Source organism: Benincasa hispida, chromosome 5 (genome assembly GCF_009727055.1).
Source record: "Benincasa hispida cultivar B227 chromosome 5, ASM972705v1, whole genome shotgun sequence".
Lineage (NCBI taxonomy): Eukaryota > Viridiplantae > Streptophyta > Magnoliopsida > Cucurbitales > Cucurbitaceae > Benincasa > Benincasa hispida.
Window position 1 is genome coordinate 2,514,298 of NC_052353.1, and position 14,084 is coordinate 2,528,381.

General features: G+C 34.1%; 1 protein-coding gene across 1 annotated transcript; it reads right to left on the reverse strand.

Annotated features, from left to right (window-relative positions):
* Positions 1-634: 634 nt before the first annotated feature.
* Positions 635-1,177, reverse strand: LOC120078014 (uncharacterized mitochondrial protein AtMg00810-like). Its single transcript, XM_039032187.1, has one exon. It carries the CDS (start codon positions 1,175-1,177, stop codon positions 635-637), a length of 543 nt encoding a protein of 180 aa, XP_038888115.1.
* Between the last annotated feature and the right edge of the window lie 12,907 nt (positions 1,178-14,084).

A 14,084-nucleotide genomic window follows, 5' to 3' on the forward strand; every position in this document is an offset into this window, starting at 1 on the left:
GCTCCTGTTAGAAAAAAACATGGAGGAAAAATATGAAAAATGAGAGATATATTTTCCATTCAACTAAGCATGCCTTATATAGGCTTACAAACATAACAATGCCAATGGTTTAAAACTATAAATGTCATAAAATGCTCATAACTCTCATAACTCACATAACTCCTATAACTCAAAAATCACTTTTGATTACAAACAACTAAAAGTCACAAAACCCAAAAGTCACACTAAATGTCACAAATAAAGTTTAATAATGACAAACTTCTCAACACCCTCCCTTAAACTAGATTTGTTACACCAAGTAAACTCCTCATTTCGATAAAAGTCTCCAACTTGAGGGGTTTTGTGAAAATGTCCGCCGCTTGGTTTTATGACTTGATATATTTGCTTCTTTCTTCGTTATGTGATCCTGAATGTAGTAAAATCGGGTATCAATGTGTTTGCTCCTCCCATGAAATACTGGATTTTTGACTAAGGCAATGGTCAATTTGTTGTCGACAAAAATCTCCATTGGACCTTCCATTTGAAACTTCAACTCATTCACTAAGTTTCTTAGCCAAATCGCATGACATACACATAAAGTTGTTGCGACGTACTTTGCCTCGCATGTTGGTAATGTGACTATGGATTTTTTTTTTTACATCCATGTGAACGTCGTTTCACCAATAAAAAACACAAATCCTGTAATGCTCTTTCGATCATCCAAATCACTATTCCAATCACTATCACAATAACCAACAATATCAAAATTGCTAGAAGAGACATAGGAAAGATCATACCCAATCGTCCCTTTAATGTAGCGAAATATCCTTTTTGCCATTTTACACTGTGTTGTTGTCGGCTCCTCCATAAATCGACTAATACTTCCAACCGAATAAAGAATATCCGATCTTGTACATGTCAAGTATCTCAAACTTTCAACTAAGCTTTTGAAATATGTAGAATTTACCTTCTCTCCTCCATCTTGCTTGGTGATTTTGACTCCACATTCCATCGGTGTTCCAACTGGATTAGCATCATTCATATTGAACTTCTTGAGCACTTCTTTAGCATAGCCCTCTTGGGTATAAAAATCCCATCTTTCACCTTGTTTTGACCTCGATCCAAGATAGTAACTCATGAGACCAATGTCCCGACATTTCAAACTCCTTTGCCATCTCTCTTTTGACTCATCAAACATGCTAGGCGGTAAATATTAAATCATCAACATATAAACAAATGATTAGTATGCTTTCACCTTGCATTTTTATGTAGAGGGCATGCTCATAAGGAAACTTCATATACTTCTTCTCTTGAAAGTACTTGTCAATCTTCGAATTCCATGCTCTTGGTGCTTGCTTTAAACCATAAAGTGTCTTCTTCAATCGAAGCACTTTATCTTTTTCACCCTTGACTTCATAACCCAATGGTTGTTCTGCATAGACCTCTTCCTCAAGAATTATGTTCAAGAAGGCCGATTTGACATCCATTTGATGTATCTTCCAATGATTATGGGCTGCCAAAGCAATAATCAAACGAATAGTTTCAAGGCGAACAACAGGGGCAAATACCTCATCATAGTCAATGCCATATTGTTGGCTATACCCTTTCACCACTAGTCTCGCCTTGTGCCTCTCAACATCGCCATTGACTTTTCTCTTTGTCTTGTATACCCACTTCATTCTGATCGGTTTGTGCCCTTTTGGAAGCTTGGTCAACTCCCATGTGTCATTTGTCTCTATCACTTGAATTTCTTCATCCATTGCATCCTTCCATTTTTTTCTTGCAATGGCTTCTTGGAAACTAATAGGCTCACAATCACCAAAAAGACAATAGAGAATTATGTCATTTTGATTTTTATTTACCTCATTAAGTTCCTGTAGACTTCAAGTTCCTCTTGGGCCAATTTCGTTCTCCGAATCGCTAGATAAACCTTCAGATGATGATCGATCGGTCGAATGAAGTGGTACTGGAATGGGCAAACCTTCACCCATTTCGCTCATTTTCATCGTCTTCTTCAAAATATGGAAGGAAATCATACTCCTCCACTTGTATATTCCAATCCCAAGAGCCTTCCTCATAAAAAACAACATCACGATTAATCATTATCTTCCCATTCAAAGGATTATAAAGACGATAACCCTTTGAACTTGCATAATAGCCAATGATGATGAGTTTCTCGCTTCGATCATCGAGCTTGGTTCTTTTTTCTTCCGACAAATGAGCATATGCAATACTCCCAAACACCTTGAAGTGACCAATCCCGGGCTTTCTTCCATTCCATTCTTCTTGAGGCGTCTTGTCAAGCACGTTTTTGGTTAGTGCTCAATTTGTCAAATAAACCACACAAGCTACAGTCTCCGCCAAAAATTTCCTCGGCATCTTCTTTGTCTTTAGCATGCTTCTTGCCATGTTCAAGATTGTTCGATTCTTCTTCTTTACCACGCCATTTTTTTTGCGGTGTCCTTGGGACGGTTAACGGATGTCGGATGCCTTTTTCATCACAAAATTGTTTGAACTCATTTGATGTGAATTCACCACCTCGATCGATTCTCATGGCCTTGATTGTAAGGTTGCTTTCATTCTCCACACGTGCCTTAAATCTCTTGAAGATTTCAAATACTTCTGATTTTTCCTTCAAAAAGTACACCCATGTTTTTCTAGAAAAATCATCAATAAAGAGAAGGAAATATTTGCTTTTACCATGAGACTCTGGTTTGATCATTCCACACACATCGGCATAGATGAGTTCTAAAGGCTTCTTTGCTCTTGTCATAAACTCCTTCGGAAAACTACTTTGATGATGTTTGCCAAGAAAACACCCTTCACACACTTGGTTTGGCTTGTGAATGTGTGGTAAACCTCACACCATCTTCTTCTTCAACAAATCTTCTAGACTTTCAAAATTGAGGTGTCCGAACCGTAGATGCCATAGCCAAAAGAGATCTTCATAACACGTCTTCAAGCATTTTGGAACATCATTACATATATTCAAAGGAAACTTTCGATTTTTTGTCATGAAGACTTTAGCAATAAGTCTCTCATGATTATCCCTTAAATACAAACAATTGTTTTTCATTTGAACTTCAAAACCTTTCTCTAACAATTGTCCTACACTCATATATTATTTTTTATATTGGGAATGTAATAAACATTTGTGATATATTGATTTTCTCTATTTTTTAATCGAATGAGAATTTTACCTATTCCTTTGATGGCGACCAAAGAATTGTCTCCAAATGCAATATTACCTTTCTCCATCTCGTTCAACTCCACAAACATCTCGTGTTTTCTACACATGTGATTCGAGGCTCATGTGTCAAGATACCACTTACTATCTTGACTCTCTTCTTCTCCCTTTGAAACCATAAATAAGGTTCCATTCTCGTCTGCATAATTGGATTTCCCTTGATAGGCTTTTGATGTGCTAGTGGTTGATCGGTCCTTGATGGGCTTTTGATGTGCTAATGTCCATATTTGTTACAATTATAACATTTTACTTGAGATTTATCTCTCCCAAACCTTCCACCACATCTTCCACGACCTCGACCTCCTTTTCCTCTTGAGGATGCAGAAGAGTTTTGAGAAACGTCGGTGTTGGCTTCACCTCTTCCACCATGGCCTCGACCACTACGACCTCTTCCACGTCCACGACTATTCTCCTCCTTGATTTTGAGTTGGAGAAGTTGTTCAACGGTCTCTGTTTGCTCCATCCTCCTTTTCTTTTTCTCCTCATAGGCTTGTAACGAGCCTATAAATTGTTCAATTATCATGTTCTCAAGATCCTATGTCTCCTAGATCGTCGTGGCGATAATCTCAAACTTTGTATTAAGGCTTTGTTGAACCTTCTCCATGACACGAACATCGGTGATTTCTTCACCATTCCGTCTCAATTGGTTGAAGACAGCCATTATTTTTGTGTGATATTCCGCTATCACCTCCGTCTCCTTCATTTGTAAAGATTCAAACCCCACCACGCACTAGAAGAAATTCAGGCTTTAATGTCGGTTGACACTAACATTAAAGATAGTGTTATTAAAGCCCTTTAATGTCAGTTGCCTTTAATGTCGGTTTTAAACCGACATTAAAGGGCTTCAATAACACAGCCTTCAATGTCGGTAGTGAAATGTCCAACCGACATTAAAGACCTTCAGTGAAATTTCCAACCGACATTAAAGCCTCTGTTTTTTTTTTTAATTATTAACCGACATGTAAGCCCGAATCTGTCCCTTTTTTTAAAATTCCGTTGCCGAATCCATTTTTTTGGTCAAAAAGTATAACATGACACATCATCATTAAACATTGTGGCTATGACATATTATTCATGTATGGATTATAAATCTATTACATTTAATCCACAAATTCTGCTATAAAATTATAATTTAAAAGGTTGTACAATAATTCAGGCCTTGAAAACACAAATTACAAGTAATACAAACATTATGATTTTACAAACATTATAAGATTACTGTCTCTCTCCATTTGGTAAGTATGGATCCCTTCATAATTCTTCTTGAACCAACCCCTTAGCTTTAGCAGTGTTTGGTTATAGGCATCTTTGTCTGACCACTATTGTTCAAAGGATCACAAACAAAAAAGGTTTAAGACAAAGGATTGAAAGTGAAAATGTGATAAGAATTCATATTGAACTAACCGTGTTTATTAGGAATGTGCATAAATGGTACATTCAAGAAAAAATTCTTGTAATGAATGTGTTGGATCTAAAGTTCCCCAAGAAAAAGCATAAAGAGGTTGCGATACCAAATATTTACTCCTTTGTTGCATCTGCAAAACAAGAAAACTCAATAGTTGAATAAATGAGAGAATCTTCTTTTCCAAGATCTTGAAGAAGAGAAGCTTGGTTTCCTAGATATGAGATACAAAGACGATGGAAAATTTTCAACAGCATAACGATGCTACCACAATAAAACCAAAAATTTACCTTGAACCTGTTCAAAGAAACACACTCCCAAAAATATTTCACAACCACTTGTTCTCAACAGAACTATTATTCCCAAAAAATGAATATTCAAGAACACATACATCAATAAGCAAATTTAGATCATAATATACTTCAAACCTCAAAAGTTGTCACAAAGACTACCATAGTGCATGAATAACCCACAAATTACCATAGTGCGACCTACAAACTCGAGCACCTTGAATCAAATCTAAACTACAAATAAATAGTACCCATGAGTCATAAATGGGTGTTACATTCTAATCCAATATGGTCCAAAGAGAAATAAGCACACTATAACTTCTCAAACAGGAATTTTCATGTCATTAGAGTCACTTGAAAACACTTAGAAAATGTGCTTAAAACTTCAAACATTCAAAAATGCACTTACCAGGAACAATTTTCACCTTAATCCTTTGCTGTTGCAAGAAATCCATCTCCTCCCCACTCCTTCCAAACACCTAAAAAATACACAAACAAAAAAGGTTTAAGATAAAGGATTGAAAGTAAAAATGTTATCAGAATTCATATTCAACTAACCGTGTTTATTGGGAATGTGCATAAATGGTACATTCAAGGCAAAATTCTTGTATTGATGCTTATCGAATGATCAAATAATTTAAATCGAATATTAGAATGATGCTTATCGAATCTTAATATGAAAAATGTTACTAATGTAATAGAAATACCGATTCCGTTACAGAGCTAGATACTAACTATTTAAATCGGATGTTTAAGAACGCTAGTAGAGCAAATTCATCATAAATTCATACTTGTAATGATTTTTAGCTATAAGCTAACCTAGCGTTTTCCATTTTATTCTAGAATTTCTGGGACATTTTAAAAATTGAACTGAAATTTAAATATTCAACAAGAATTTCAGGAATGTACACATAGATAACCATATAATAAGTTCAAATCTACATATGAGAATGATGGTTACAAAGTTCTAACCTTCGATGAAGGTTCCACGCTTAGTGAATGAATCTGTGCTCCTCAACCCAATGTCAACATTACACAACAAGCGCTCAAGACACTTGTTAAAGTGTACTCGTTTGGTTCCACACCATCCGAGAGCATCTCGGCGAAGAAACTTAAACTCCAAGCTGCTTGACCATTATCACAACAGGAAGATACAACTGAAGTCCATGAAATCACATTCTTTTTCTTAATTTTCTTGAAGGCATTATTGCAAATTCCAAGCTCCCAGAATTAAAGTAGAAGTTCGAAAGAGAGTTGCCAATACTAGTGTCGAAATCTATATGATATTTGATGATATATGCATGAACCTGCTTCCCGAATTCGATAGATTGCAAGGAACAACAAGCACTCAACACGATTCCGAGCGTATAGTTTGTAGGATAAGCTCCAGCTTCCAACATTTTAATGAACACTCGAAAAGCAACCAAAGGCTATGAATTCTGAACATAACCAGTCACTAGAGTTGTCCATGCAATGACATTTCTTCTAGGCAAATTATCAAATACTTTACGAGCAATTTCCATGACTCCACATTTCGTATAAACGTTAACAAGAAAAGTCATTACAAATAAGTCTTCATGAGTCCCAATTTTTACGATATGTCCATGGATAATTTCCGCTTCTGCAGCTAAATTCTTATCTATACATTCTTGCAATAGTGGAATATAGTAAGAAGTTTCAATTCTCGTACCATCTTTTAACAGCGACAGAGCTTCCCGAAGATCTACAAACTTTGGCTCCGCATCAACATTCAATTGGATTAGTGAATGATTTTTCTGATACGGCAAACTCTGCAGTATATCATAGAAAATCAACAAAGATCAAGAAAACTCGGTAGTAAATAAGTTCAAGTCATGTACTGCGTAACTGTTTTACCTTGCTCTGATAAAAATTGGTAATCAAGCATATATTATCATATCAGTGCCAGTTCACAATCAAATTTTAAGTAAAGATGTAACGTATACCTTACATATAAGGAACAGATACCAATATAGGCAAGAAAGAAGAAAATATTATCTAAGTAGGGCACGTGAAAGTTGAGTCATAAACAATACTGTAGTGAACTCATACAAAAGTAACATCCATACCCTCCTCCCCCCCCCCCCAACTCACACATACACACACACGTTCCATTGCTATTAGTGTTTTTGTTGGTCACCTAAGGACCATTAATGAATATTAGGTGAAATGGGATGCTCGAGAGTTTTATATTCCTAATAGAAAAAGCAGAGGTTAAGCCACCACCAACAAAATCAAACACAATAACAACCAATTCAGTATGATTTACTTCTTGCTTTTGTTGAAAACATTATTCCACTATCCCTCTCTAATACCAAATACAAAGAACATGACATTATTTAAAAATGAAAGAAAAAGAAAAGAAAAGAAAAAAAAACATTTTCTTTCTTCTGGACTTCATTTACTCATTTTTAAGCCGCTACCACCAACAATACCCATCGAATAAAGCTTTAGAATTTCCTTTTTCTCGAACTGAACAAAGCCTGCTCCCCGTTTCACTTTTTCGCCGCTACCACCAACAAGCCTGCTCTGAAGTCTGCGAGTCACCGGTCTTCTATCTCCGTGAAGAGCGCATTCAAGACCATCGGTTTCTGGAAATGAACAAGGAGAGAGTGATCAGGGAAGGTGTTGGCCAGATGCTTGGCCGGGTTGTGGGTTTCGCGTGGAAGGAAGAAAGGAGTCACGTTTTGGAAGGGTTTCGCGTGGGTTGTTGGGTGAGTGGAAGTCTGGGAATGAAAGGAAAAAGAAAATTTGGAGGGGGAGATGTGAAGTGGGAAATGAAAAAAAATGGGAGGGAATGGGTTTTTTAATAAAAAAAAAAAAAAAAAAAAAAAAAGTGGATCTTTAATGTCAGTTTTAAACCGACATTAAAGGTATACCTAAAGATCCTCTTTTTTAAAAAAAACAAAACCGACATTATACATCCGGTTTCACTTTTTCCAACCGACATTAAAGCCCAAAATTCTTGTAGTGACGTAAGGTTTGTAACTGTACCTTTTTCACACGATCGGCTCCTCTATGACTCGATTGGAGCTTGTCCCATGCCGCCTTTGACGTCTCTGCATTGCCGATGGTCTCAAACGTATCTTTGTCCAACAATTGATATAAGATAAAAAGAGCCTTCTTGTCCTTCTTTCTTATCTCTTTTAACGCATCTCTTTGCGTTTGATTGGCTCCAGCTTCTGCCTCTTGGAAACCATTCTCCACGATCTCCCACACGTCTTGTGCTCCTAGTGATGTTTTTATCTTGATGCTCCAATTGTCATAGTTGAGCTTGGTAAGCATTGGTAGTTTAAGTGAACCTATCCCACCGTTGGCCATTTTTCTCTCAATATTTTCTTCTAGCTCTGATACCACTATGTTAGAAAAAAACGTGGAGGACAAATATGAAAAACGAGAGATATATTTTCCATTCAATTAAGCATGCTTTAATATAGGCTTACAAACATAACCATATGAATGCCAATGGTTTAAAGCTATAAATGTCATCAAATGCTCATAACTCACATAACTCCTATAACTCAAAAATCGCTATTGGTTACAAAAAACTAAAAGTCACAAAACCCAAAAGTCACACTAAATGCCATAAATAAAGTTTAATAATGACAAACTTCTCAACATGGTCGTACTGTTCCGTCACCCTTCATGGCAGATCCATTCAGGCTTGGGCAGTTCTATCACCATTTGTGGTATATTCATCTACGTTTGTGGTAGTCCATCTGGGTCGGTGTTGCACATCCTATCTTGGAGCCGTTGCCATCGTCGTTGGACGCCATCGTTGTCAACTAACGGACGCAGACCGCCGATCGTTGAGGTGAGGGGTTGCTCGACTTTCTCTCTCTCGATGCTTTCTCTCTCGTGTTTCTCTCTCTCCCTCTTTAGATCAAGTGTTTCTATGAAGTTTTATCACGGATTGAGGACCAAATATGGTCGTCATCGTTGTTGTTGGCCGGTTTCTACTGTTTTTGATTGTCGGAGGTTCGGCCAGCTACTGTTGGGTGAGTTTTTTGGGCTATTTTCTTTTGGGTTTTGGTCTAGGTGGTGTGGGTCATCTTCTAATGGTTCGTTTATATTGATTTAAGGTTTATTCCAAGTTTAATTCGTGTTTTTGTGAGGTTATAGCTGTTGCCCAGCGGGTTTTTCATGCGCTTCAATAAGGTTTTGAAGTCTTTTAACCTTTTGTACTTGCTGTAAAATTGGTGGATAATACACATTGGTGTGTTGATGTTTGGATCTATCATATTAGAAAAAAAAAGATGATTTGAGCCAATGTTCAATTTGAATTTATTGTTTAAAAGATTGTTAACATGCAATGTTAAATGAGATTTAAGCCTTAGATCTTGAAGTTAAAGTTGTTGTGGTGCTTCGGTTGGATTTAACCTTGGCAAATTTATTTTAGATTTTGGAATATGGTTTCCTCATTGGCCGGGAGGGGAGCTCTTTTGGAAAATTTGTTAAACGAGGTACTAAATTGCTTGTCTAATTGTTGGATTAACATATGATTTTAGCTTTTTCTCACATGCCTTCAACACTAAGTGATCAACATTATGTGATTTTAAAGTTGCACTCTTCAGTGTTCACTTTACTTCTAAATAAAAGTTAAGCCACAAACACTTAAGATTTTTTATATATATATTTTCTCTTGGAGCTCTGGTAAATGGTTATTTCTTGATGATATTATATTAATATCTAACTTATCGGGCAAATAATTACATTTTGAGTTGTTTTATAAAATGTTGCTCTTGACGCTTTTTCTCGTCTTCCGTCAAATGCTTTGATAATAAATTGGTTATGAAACAAGATGCTTTTGCAACACAAATATTTTTATGTTCATTTATTGTTTCCATAGAGCTTTTTATGTTATAAATTAGGTTTCTCATAGTCTTTGCTCTAAACTTTTTATATAAAGTCTTTGTTGTTTATAGTTTTGGACTTATTTAGAGTGTTTAGGTAAGATTTTGGGTAAGAATATCCTTCTTGTGAACAGCCTCAATTTTGATTTAAGGTTTTCGAATTGAATTCTAATATATCTAAATTTTGTCTTTGATTGTGTAGACTTTAAGGAAGTTGATGTTTGTTCGAGGAAATGAAATTTTGATGAAGAATTGTAAGTAGTTTCCACACCCCTACGAAAATTTAAATTTGACTATTGTGATTTGACAAGAGTTTGAAAGTATATTCTTAATGTTTGAAAGTTTGTCCTAGTTGTCTCCGTCATGAGTTAAATTCTAAAATAATATTGTTTTCTTAAAAAGTCTTGCGCAAATCTAGTGAAGTGAAGAAACCTCCTACCAAGTTATGTATATGTGTTTTTTTTTTTTTTGTTGGGATAATGCCAAACTTTTTTGCCAACACTTATTATATTTAGTTTTTTTGTAAATAACTTACCAAAGTTTAGTTACTAGTTTCATTGTATGTAGTTTCTTTGTATAAACGATACCAACCTTGTTATATATGAAAGTTGATATTTATGTTTGTATATATCTCGTGTCAAAATTGGAGGAAACATAGGTATATTGATAGGGATGAAACAAATAATTATCCATCATTATAAGCATTTTTTTTACATTTCACATATATAATGAAATGTATCTTTTTTACATCGGAATATTGTCATTAATCAACCTTCAATGACTATTAATAAATGTCAATATAATTAATTCTATGACAGATTTTCACTGTCAAGGTAAATATTTAATTGACAGAACAAGTCAACTTTCGAGCCATTTATTAACAATAATAGATTGTCATAGAAAATGTTATCATGATAAGCAATTAATGTCACTAAATGATTATTGTTGATTGAATTTGAAAGTCATGAAACAACCAATTATGACACATTTTTTCATGTGTCATCTATACACTTTCTTTTATGGTGGATTCAAGAACTAAAAAAATATTTACGAAAAATAGTAATAACATTTTTTTAGTCATGAAAACCCGTTTTTGTTGTAGTGACAAGATTTGTGGTTGGAATCCCCTACCCCCAATTATACTAAGTAAAAAGAATATAGATGTATATGCACGACTACATATTTTTTATATTTAATGAGAAAAAATATACATAATGTGACCATTTGAGGGGTGCCCAACATAGATCTGTTCAATGTGTTACACATATTTTATAATTCATTAACTACATGATAGAGTTTCTTTAATCAATATTTGAAATAAGATTGACCTCAAGAGAAAATTTTGGGCACACCTGTATCTATCTTGGTGCAACCCAAATATAGTCCAATAAAATGCTGTCACGTGACATTTTTATTTTTTAAAAAATAATTTTTTTTCTAATTTCTTTTTTGTGTGGTAGAGATGTGGGGAACATAAGAATTAGGTGTAGCCTTGCTTTTCCCTAATTTTCACTTAGATCCATATTCCCTCCGATCATGATACGCATAAATAAGAGTAACAAGTTTCGCAATTTACCCTAATCTATAACAATAAAGATATACCCAATTGTATCATAGTATTATTCATTCATATATTAACTTGTATACACAAAAATACAACATAAAAATTTTCTATGGCAATTAGCTAGGGTAATATATATATGTATATCATCATTCAATAGCATGAAGATGTAATGAAAAATAGTGCTTCCTTCCTAATCCTCAATGCTATTAGTCTTATCACTCTTCTTTTGATAATAGAGGCTGAAGGGTGGTGGTGGGCTCTTTGGATTGAAAAAGCACAGCCCAAATTTGCAATCACAAACTGGATTCATACCACAATCTTCTGGAACATTGCATGTAATATGAATATAACTTCCTTTTGTAGACAATGGTGTACTTGCCACTACATATATATAACATCAAATGATACTCGAATTAATAACTAAATCAAATGCTAGTTAACTTTAGAAAATATTTTGTCACACGAACATAGCTCAACTAGCATAGAAATTTGTTCTATCAATCTCAAAGCTTGTTTATTGGCTAGATATGAAAGGACAACTATCTTCAATAATATGAAGTGTTATGGGTGAAACCAGAAGTAAAACCATGAAAGTTTATGTCCAAACTAGACAATATTATACCATTGTGGAGATAGCTGGAAGTTTATTTTCTCTAACACGATTCCCCCACCTGAAATATTGTCACGAAAAAAATGTTGCTAGTAGAGTGAAAATGTGAGTTTTTCCTAACCTGAATCGAAGAGGGTGAAGAAGATCATTGCTGCTAGGAAAGTGAACTTGATAGGAAACTATTTTAGAGTTCTTTTGAAGCTAAATCTTAAATGATAATGCAAGAATATTTGTTGGTTTACACTAGAAAATGTTAGGTGAAAAGAAGGTATGGAGATATGTGTGGAAAGGTAACTTGCACAAACAAAAATCTAGAAAAGGTAAGATATTTATGGCAGAAAGAAGATATGTGTGATAGGTGAAAATTGGGGTTAATTTTGCTAAAATGCGCATAGATGAGATATCTTGTATTATACCGTCTTTGAGGTTAAAGGTTCAATTCTCCCCTTTTATAAATTATATTTAAAAAATAGGGTTAACGTTTTTTTTTTAAAAAAAAAATTATGGTCAATTGTGATTTTCTAAGTTGATTTTCTAATTTTCTAATTTCATAGGGAAAATTTCTTTTTGTTGGGCCTGCTTCTTGTTCTATAAATGAAATGAACCCAAATGATGAATAATGTGGCCCTTCTTGCTGATCCAATTTCGTGAGTCCAATTATTTTGCCCCAAAAGAATTTGGTTTGGTAGAATACTTGGCTACCGTTTGTCCACGAACTTCCAGCTGATGTGCTCCACGTGGTTTGCTCCACTAATCTTTGCTTGATGGAAGTGAGAGAAAAATTAATCTGATGGGTGATAATTTTAGAATTAATTTCCTTTCTCTCTCTTGCTCTCTCGTTCTCTCTTTTCGATTTCTGCAGAACTTCTTCTAACCCTAATTTTCTGTTTGTTTTTGTGCGACTGCTTGACTAAATGATTGATGAATAAAGCATGCAATCTTGAAGAAGAAAGGAAGAAGAGAAGTGCTACACAACAATATACGTGGTTCGGCGAAATGTTGCTTACATCCACGGGAAGGAGAGAGATCTTTATTGAGAGCAATGTCACAGATTCTTTCTTTTACAGATTTCAAGTTTTCTTGAAGCTATTGTAATTGTATTCTACGAAATTTGTAAATGATGAGTACTTATACTACAGACAGTAAAAGTTAAAGAAATGTGAAATAGTTCTAGAATAAGTTGAATGTTTGAGCTTATATTCTTCCATTTTTTTCTTGTCCCTCTAGTTTCTATTTAGTATCTTAAATTACAAAGTGTTACCCTTTTAGTCAGTAGTTTTGAACACGTACCTTGCACCATAGTTTAAAATTTCGACATCCTCAAAATTTCAGTAGGAATTTTTTTTTTTTTTTTTTTTGTATTTTCTCCCAATTTCTTGAAATTATCAAAATTTCAAAATTACCATCGATATTTCGAAATTTTCATTGAAATTTTGAGTTTTTTTTAGTACATTTAGCTATGCTAACTTAATAAAAGTTTTTTTTTTCTTTTACCGTAAAAAAATATATTATTAAGAAACCACATATTTTCATTCAAATCTTTTCATTTTCACATTATTTCACCTCAAACTTGAATTGATGTGAGTTCTCTAATATTCCTCTCATTTTCTCTCAAGCTCTATCTACTTCTAGAGTTTTTTTTTCTTCATTCTTTTTTATTATATTGTGTTATATTTAATCTTGTGCTTTTTAAATCCCTTTTATGTTTAATGCTATGATTTTAATTTTGGTTTCGAATTCCTTTTATAACAAACCATTTATAATTATTTTATATGAAAATATTTCATATTATTTAATTTTGTAATTAATTTTATATATTTGATATTATTTGGTAACTATTTTCCATTTTTTTAAATTTATACTCTCACATCAACATTTGCACAAATATTTTACAATATACATCTCAATGTTATCTTACTTTATAGAAAAGATGATTAAAAATGGTGAATTATAGTCTAATTTAGTCACAATCAAAGTTTAATTCACCAATCATAACCATTTCCATCAATTTTCATCAATGTCCATAACATTTCGCAAAATTTTCATTCATATTAATATTTTCATGATATTTCCATAAAATGGGGACTTCGATATTTCCATTCATATTTCAAACCTTGCCTT

Excerpts from the sequence above, each read along its gene's own strand:
- LOC120078014 (XM_039032187.1), bottom strand. The coding sequence starts at position 1,177 with ATGTTTGATGAGTCAAAAGAGAGATGGCAAAGGAGTTTGAAATGTCGG.